Source organism: Scleropages formosus, chromosome 21, assembly GCF_900964775.1.
Source record: "Scleropages formosus chromosome 21, fSclFor1.1, whole genome shotgun sequence".
Taxonomy (NCBI): domain Eukaryota; kingdom Metazoa; phylum Chordata; class Actinopteri; order Osteoglossiformes; family Osteoglossidae; genus Scleropages; species Scleropages formosus.
Genome location: NC_041826.1, coordinates 21,549,512 through 21,558,012, shown reverse-complemented (window position 1 = coordinate 21,558,012; position 8,501 = coordinate 21,549,512). Strand labels below are relative to the sequence as shown.

General features: G+C 44.9%; 1 protein-coding gene across 1 annotated transcript; it reads left to right on the top strand.

The window, feature by feature from the left end:
* The first annotated feature begins 287 nt into the window (after nt 1–287).
* Nucleotides 288–4,552, top strand: LOC108920882 (uncharacterized). The gene is made up of 5 exons (XM_018729949.2): nt 288–381; nt 1,339–1,527; nt 1,838–1,992; nt 3,477–3,587; nt 3,704–4,552. The coding sequence occupies exons 1-5, from the start codon at nt 337–339 to the stop codon at nt 3,987–3,989; spliced, it is 786 nt and encodes a 261-aa protein (XP_018585465.2). The 5' UTR covers nt 288–336; the 3' UTR covers nt 3,990–4,552.
* Nucleotides 4,553–8,501: the final 3,949 nt, after the last annotated feature.

Here is an 8,501-nt window from a genome sequence, read left to right as displayed (position 1 = left end):
CCCTCCCCAAACAGCATAAAGCTGGAAGTGAGCAATTCACTGTTCCTGTCATAAAATGTACTACAAACAGCCTAAAGCTTGATTTTTTTTTTTCTCCCCCGTCACCAATGCGCAGTCTGGCACTTTGCTCCTTCTACTCTTTAACACCTGATGACTTGCAGCTCCTTCCAGCCAATCAGCTGCGGAGACTCAGCATCTCTGTGGCCCCCCCTGTGTGCGCACTGTCATCATGACAGCGCGCTATAAGAAGCCATCGGCCTCATACGCCTGACCTGCGTCGCCGGTAAGTTTGTGTTGTTCTGCCAAAGACTCGGTCACCGCAGTTTTGATGAATGGATGAGGTTTTCGTGCAAAGTGAAACCTACACACTTCGGCAGAGAGGTAAGGAGTGCTTACAGTTATTCATGAATAATTCACCATAGCAGTTACATTCATTTGTTTCACTGAGGCTTTTCTCCAAAGAGACTTATGGGATAAAGGTTACAATTGTTCATCCCACCAAGAAATTTTACTGCAACAGTTTCGGGTAAGTACACTGCTCAAGGGTACTACAGTCAGAGGTGGGGAATCAAACCTACAACAGTTGGATCTGAAGGCAGGAGCCCTAACCACTGCTCTACCAGCTATCATGTGTGATCAGATTTGGAAACTAATCATTCCTTTAGCATTTTCTTTTTTTGCTTGATTGATTAAGGTTTGACTCAATGTTCATCATAGTTATTTTTGCTTGTTTTATTGTGAAATACTGACTGCTTTATTTGCCTGATGGTATTGTTGGTGCACTCTTGAGGTGTCTGCTACATTTATTTAGTTCGCAGACACTTTTATCCAAAGCGACTTCCAATTAACTCTATGTAGTGTTGTCAGCCCACACACCTTATTCACCGCGGTGACTTACACTGCTAGATACACCACTTACACTTGGTCACTCATCCATACTTCAGTGCAAAAAAAAAACACACACACACACAAAATGGGGAGTGTGGGAGGAAACCAGAGCGCCCAAAGGAAACTCACACAGACACGGGGAGAACACGCAAACTCCACACAGACTGAGCAGGGATCAAACCCACATCCTCTCACACCACCCAGGCGCTGTGAGACAGCAGCGCTACTCGTTGTGTCACCGTTCCACCTTGCATGCTAACATTAGTGTTGATGTTTGTCAACATTTTACTCACTAAAGAGTTACCGGTTAGCCTCCATGTGTCATGAACAGTTCTCTGAAATGGTGCAGAAGTTTGTCTTTCCAACAGGGGTCATGTTTTGGGAGTAAAAAGCTTTGAAGCTGGTATTGCAAATATCTGTGAAGAACCCACTGATGTTTCTTCACGGCAGGGCAGCGTGAAGGAGGCTTCCCAGATGTGCAGCATGAGGCCACATGGTCCTACAGTTGAGCAGTGCTGCTTCAGACCACCTCGCTCGCTGGAGCAGAACGTCAGAAAGAGAAGAGTCCACTCCCTTCCTGGAAACCTGTCTCCAGCACCCTCACGCTACTCAGAACTTGTGCCTCTCAGGCATCACAAGGTAGGGAATGACTTCTCGTGATGAGTTTTACGATGTCACGCAACAGTCCCTCGTCCAACTGGCTGCAGACGTGTCACAGAGCGACATTTAGACTGAACAGACTTGGCGTTTTGGTCGAGAACTCAATTTTGGAGCAGCGTCGTGTGTTTCATACAGATGTTCTCCGGAGAATGATACCGATGTATTGTTGCCCATCCATTTAGTCATATGTGTCAATTGTAGATGAGAAATATGAGGAACTCTGATGGGCTTAAATGCGTTGCTGAAACCCCCGGTGATGATCTAACGTCAGCGTCCGTATTTTGCCTAGTGCGTTGCCGGAGTGTTGCCCGGCCTCGTGGGGTATGGCTTCTGGGAGGATGAGACGGAGAGCCTGAGCAGGATCAAAAGGTCACGTGGGTTCTCCGAAATTTTTAACTCGGACCTTAAACTTCCCCCTCTCGCTGCACACAACGATAAAGTGAGGTACTTCAATTTTTACGTCTTCTGTTATTGACAAAATGTCTGGGACATTAATTTTATTTACAGTAATGACATTTCCACTTCCATAATGGATCGATATAATAACTGATGTGCATTTGAGTTAAGTGGCCACCAGTTATTGAGCCTCACTTTGTTTCCTATGTCACGGTTGGCACTCGACTATAGCAGCGTCATCTGCAGTTATACAAACTCACAGCGTAGGGTTCAGTATCTCCTTTGTGAAAAGGTATCAATAATCCTGTGGGCCATTCAATTAATTGTTACAAATTACATAAGCAAAGTTACACTGTCGAATCCGAATGTGGAAATGTTACCTTTTTTCAATAATTAAATGAGGAGAGCATTCATACATTTGACTCAGCACAGTTGATCATTAATGATCAAGGGTTAACAGAACATATAAAATTTCACTAAGGCTCTGAAGACAGTAAATTCTCTGTTTCCCTAAAATCTGAAGATGAGTAAAACCAACAACTGGTTTAATAAAGGAAACAATTCAGCTGCGTTACTAAAGAACAAATGAGACGCAAGATTAATTCCAAGGAGAGAAAAAAACTGAGTGAACGTATATAGTTTCCTTAAGTTTTTAATTCTAAGCATTATTAAAAACTCATAAATTCTTGGGAACAAGAACCCTGATTGTGAATGTTCAATATCGAAAGTGCAGCAGCAATAATTCCTGCTGGAAGAGAACGTCCAGGCCAGAATCCTGCGTTTTCTGAGATGCTGAAGCAGCAACGTCAATTCGGGTGGTCCCCGATTTGCGATGGATTTTCGTTCAGCGAAACCCATCATAAGTCGAAAATATCGTAAGTCGAAAATGCATTTAATACACCTAATACGCAGCTCTGCGTGACAGACTGGGAGATGCGGATCGCTGCCGCTGCCAGGCATCGCGAGAGAGTTTCGCTCGTCTGGGGAAAAAAAATATTAAAATTCAAAGTACGGTTTCTAATGAATGTCTATCGCCAGCTCACCGCCGTAAAGTCGAAAAATCGTAAGTCGAACCACCGTAAATCGGAGACCGTCTGTAATTTGAAAGCAAACTATTTTTCGTTGGATCCTTCCTAAAAAAAGGCAACTGAGTTCTCTCTACAGTTGTGAAATTGTTGCATCTCTATCGGCCGTGAATTTCGATTGATTTTCAGCCACCGAAACTGAGCTCACAAACTTTGTTTAAGCATTTGTTCAAAAGTAAGGCCTCGTTTAAGAAATCTGATGGCGCTCACTCTCGCAGCATCCTGTCCATGACAGAGAATGAGGACAGTTTTGGGCTTAACTGGCGCGTAAAGGGGCAACGATGACAACGATGAAGATACTCCAGCAGTGGGCTTCAACCTATGATTGAGAAATCTTGCATGATTTGATGATTGCATGCATTGCTTGTCGTTATGAAAATCTCATATTTCTCGTTTATGGTTGTTGGCTCAAGGTAGCAACAACAGTGATTTCAATGACATCTCCAGCAGGGCGGGTTTGATGGTGCGAGGGTCCAGCTGTCTGCGCGTTTCCACATTTCCACCCATTCACGGTGGGCCCCAGGTTCTAGAGAGACCCCCATCGCGGGCTGGACGCAGGTACGGCTGGGTGTTCCGCTCTTCACGGTAGAAGATCTCCTCCACACACATTAAACTGCACGTTCTGTATTGGTATGTTCTTCTCATGTTGCTCCTTTGGATGCTGATTTCTACAGAGAGCTGGACCATCCTAGTGAAAAAGAGAGTACGGTTGAAGGCGAGGCCCAACAGAGCAGGAGACGAACGCAGCCCTTGATAAAGGGCCCCTCTGCCGGTCTTTCCGACCCAACCCGTTCCAAAGCAAAATTAAAGGTTCATCTTGGAGACCACGCCTCTGAGAAGAGTGGGATGTTCAAGATCAACCTAGGAATCAACTTACAAAAAAGCCTTGGAGGACCAGCTGGCCTACGTCCGCTGAAGCTAGATGGAGTGTTGACAGGACAGAAGCCTGGCGAAGGTTAGGCGTCAACCACGCAGCTACGGTCAGGCCTCAGCAGCTCAGTTATATGAGAGGGACCAGGGGTTGGAGCCTCATTTCTGTCGCTCCTCCTTGGGTGCGTAGAGCAGCAGCCCATCTACGACCTTCTACAGTCCACTTCCTCCAAACACCCTGCCTACCGGCCCAACCATTCCGATGTGGGATTGTCCAGCTGCAACGGGTGGCGCTTCCCGAAGTCACAATGACCATTCATCCCGAAATCCCTCCTTAACTCCTTTCTCGCACCCGTTCTTTAATTCCTGACTCTCATCTGACATCACTTTTAAACTCTTCTCTTACAGCATGCTTCAGACTTTTGCTATAGCTTAGCGATCTTAATGTTTTTTTTGACAACTCCATATTTGGAGGGAATTTGTTTCAAGGAATTTTCTTCACACAGCCTTAATAACCTGAAAAAACTGCTGTATCTTGTATGTATTGTTCTATCTCGTGTGTATCGTTGTACGTGTTGCGTGCTGTTACCGACTTGTGAGAATATTCGTTCTTCCTAAAACTAATGCCTTTTTTTAAATATTTAATTTCGCTGCCGACGAAGGTAAACCCTGTTAATTCCGTTTTTGCACACTGTTTGCAAATAAATAAAGAACAGTTGACTCTGCTGCACGTTTTTTGATTATTTCTGGAAAACACTGAATATTAATCCTTTGTTGCAGCGAGCAGAGCTTCGCAGCACCTCGGACTATGTGTTTGGACGTGGATTCAGTCTCAGTCTCTGTGTTTCTTCCCGGACTCCAAAGATGTGTATTTCGGGTCAATCTGTGACTCCGAATTGCCTGTAGCGTGTTTGTCTCAACACTGTATTCACACGACACATTTGTGTTACGCTGCTCTGCTATACAGTGTCGCTCGAACGTATGCGAACCCCATGAGGATGGTCATTTTTCTTCAAAATATTAAAAGAAAAATCTTAACTCTCAAAATGAACTTATAAAATGAATGGAGGATAATGAGTTACACCCCAAGAGGGGGCATGGTGACACAGCGGTCCGGTGGCACGGTGACACAGCAGTCTGGTGGCACAGTGGGTTGGACCGGGTCCTGCTCTCCAGTGGGTCGGGGGTTCGAGTCCTGCTTGGGGTGCCTTGTGATGGACTGGTGTTCTGTCCTGGGTGTGTCCCCTCCCCCTCTGGTCTTACGCCCTGCGTTGGTGGGTAGGCTCCGGTTCCCCGCAACCCCGTATGGGACAAGTGGTTCAGAAAGTGTGTGTCTGTGATTTACACCCCTGATTCTGGTATAACCAGGTTCAACTTGGGCTTCACTCATTTTTACACCTGCACTATTTGTGTGTTTCTACCACACACACACATGATTTCCTCCAAAGGAACATATGGAATTGGTCTTTACACACCTGTTATGTCACATTAGAAACACTGATTCTCATTAAATAACCATTTCGCTGTGAAACCCACTTTAGATGGATGAATGAGTGTAAGGAGTCCAGTGTATCTAGTGTTGTAGGTCATCGTGTGTAAAGCTGAATGCTGAGCACTACTTACTGATCACTGTACTCTGCTTTGGAGGAAAGCATCTGCTAAATGTACAATTCTAGACCTGAATATAATGTGTGTGACCTGGAGAATAGTGAAGGTGATAGAGATGAGTGAGAGAGGGGGTTCGAGGAAGAGCGGTGGCGAGTTTGAGCCGGTCTTCTGTGGACGTGTCTCACGATCCTCTCCGCATTCTCCTGGTCACAGGCACGGTTGCCAGGTTTTCCGCTCCGGTGGTGCGGCCGGTCATTAGTCCGCCTTGCCCCCCCTCCCCCCAGCCCCCTGCTGCGAGATTGCGTCCCTCGCATTCTTTGAAAGTTGACAGGGAGCTGTTTTGCGTGAGAACATTCGAGTGATATTCTACCTGTGTGCTCTCCTCAAACACCCCCTGCTGTGGAGGTTCCTTACAGTGCTGGATAAACAGGATTCGGGTTTTGTCAAAACTGTAAACTGTACCAAATCGGTGTCGATCTGTGAGGGTAACGAGGAAGTGATCCTGGGTCCTACGCCTCTTTTTTAACCTGTGGATGCACATAATATGAGGGATGTGAAGTCTGACACCGTGTTCCCGTACTAGAAGCAGGTATATAAAACCCAGGTCTCAGGCATGGTTAAAGCATTCATTCTCAGTGATTATTTAACCATCAACATTATTTACACATTACATTTATTTATTTAGCAGACACTTTTTTCCAAAGCAACTTCCAATGAACTCTGTGTAGTGTTATCAGCCCACACACCTTATTCACCACGGTGACTTACGCTGCTAGATACACTACTTATACTGGCTCACTCACACATCAGTAGAACACATACACAATGGGTGAACCTGAACAGCATGTCTTTGGAGTGTGGGAGGAAACCAGAGCACCCAGAGGAAACCCATGCAGACACAGGGAGAACATGCAAACTCTACACAGACTGAGTGGGGATTGAACCCACAACTTCTTGCACCACCCAGAGGCTGCAAGGCAGCAGTGCTGCTTGCTGTGCCGCCATGCCGTTTAACCTTGATGCTTACAAAGGGCTGATGGCTTTGCTTTCAGCTCTTAAGAGACCTGTTAGGGAGGGCTGCTTTTCATGACATCTGACAATATGTGCCACAAGGGTGTGCTGTTAACAAGGGAAACCATCCAGAAAACGGTTCGTATGAGTAATGCCCAATCTGCTTCCATAAGCTCAGTTGAATAGTTCCATCAAAAACAGGTGCTGGTTAGGCTCCGTGGGGAGCAGTTCCACTACCAGCCTTGGTATGATTGCAGCTGATAGTTTTAGGAGGGGGAAAGTACACACATCTGTGAGCGCAAGGAGGGGGGGGCTGTTCAATAGTTTGGCTTTGTCGATGTAGCGGTGTGAGTGCAGTGTCACTCCATCCATCATCAGACATACTGTAGCAAGATGGGCAGCATGGGCAAAACGTAAAAGGGTTCCTAAACTCTCTGTAAAGAAATGATCATGAAACAGTCTGGAAAAAATGTCTTTTAAAACAGCCCATAAATTTGCAATAAATGCTTGCAGAAGTGGTGATTTTGCACGAACATGGAAGGGCTTTGAGGTATCAAGTATCATCAGTGCTGTAAATGGATTATTATCCGTATTTTATGCTGGCTTCCTCGAGATAAACTAAATTAACGTGGAATCACACCGCAATGGAGTTATTCTGGACCAATCCCCCTCTTCGGACACTCATGAAGCATCCAGAAAACAAACTGAAAATACACCCTTTGGAATTTCCTCTAATATACTCTATAATCTAACATAAGATTTCTTAATTATAGTCCTATTTCTCTCACCTATGCGGATATCAATAATGCATCTGTGCAGCTTCCCTGCGGCCAGATTACACACATACGTGGCAATTCCTAACGATTAATGCAGACTAACCTGTAGGCTCACTTGCTATCTGTGTCATCCTTTTCACGTGTGTGTGTGTGTGTGTTTCGTTTCAGTCTCTCATTTAGATGCGTACTGATATGTCACCCAAAATTAACAGCATTGCCCTCCACAACATGATTGAATATAGGGACCTCTGGCACCAGTACATTACATTAGAACTCATAATTTATTTACATTTATTCATTTAACTGAAGCTTTTTGCCAAAGTAAATTACAAGGTTCAGGTTCTTATAAGTATTGACACAGCTCCGATAATTTAACTGGAGCAATTTTAGGTACAGTAAGTACAACAGCTGGAGGTAAGATTTGAACCTGCAACCTTTCGGGCCAAAAGCAGTTGCTGTAACCACCATCTGAAGATTACAACTGATATCACTGTAAATAAACTCTGCAGCTGGATTCACCTTCACCCCATGTGTCCTTGGTGTTATCACACACACATGCTCCCAAGCAGGAGCCTAACCCAGCAGCACAGGGATGGAGGTGGAGGGGACACCCAGGATGGGATGCCAGTCCATCACAAGGTACCCTAAGCAGGACTAGAACCCCAGACCCACCAGAGAGCAGGGACAGGACAAACCCACTCTGCCCCCACACTCACCTGTAACATAACAAGAAAAACTATTAATCAGCATAATGCCCATAAGAACCAGCGGGGCTTGAAGAAAGGAAATGATGTGAAAATTAAATATCTAACTCAACTGCAAACTGATGTGATCTTTCGTTTCATGTGGGCCGAGCATTCGCCGCTGACTAGGAATATATCTGTACGCTCCATCTTAAAAGAATGAAATTAACGATGAAATGCGGTTCATTTTTCATTACGTGTTGTGGTGTCAGTCTTTGTTAAGTCTAGTTTTTAGAAAGAACAATGTAATAATGTGATTGGTGAAAAATATCTAAAACTCTTTTTAATGACGGACCCTGTGAGCTTCCCAGATTAGCAGCAGCCGTTGCTGTTTTTTCCATTGTTTGACATTTAACTAAAGCTCAGGCAGGTGACGGTATTGCCAAACAGGTTTGTCTGTAAAAAATGAACACCATTTCTGTTCTGCATGGGTTGATTTTTCATGAGTTTTTGAATCTAATTTT

Bases quoted from the DNA above. Each gene is read 5' to 3' on its own strand.
- LOC108920882 (XM_018729949.2), top strand. From the start codon at position 337: ATGAGGTTTTCGTGCAAAGTGAAACCTACACACTTCGGCAGAGAG. The intron at 382-1,338 runs GTAAGGAGTGCT...TCTTCACGGCAG, and splicing joins CTACACACTTCGGCAGAGAG to GGCAGCGTGAAGGAGGCTTC. The intron at 1,993-3,476 runs GTACTTCAATTT...TGACATCTCCAG, and splicing joins GCACACAACGATAAAGTGAG to CAGGGCGGGTTTGATGGTGC.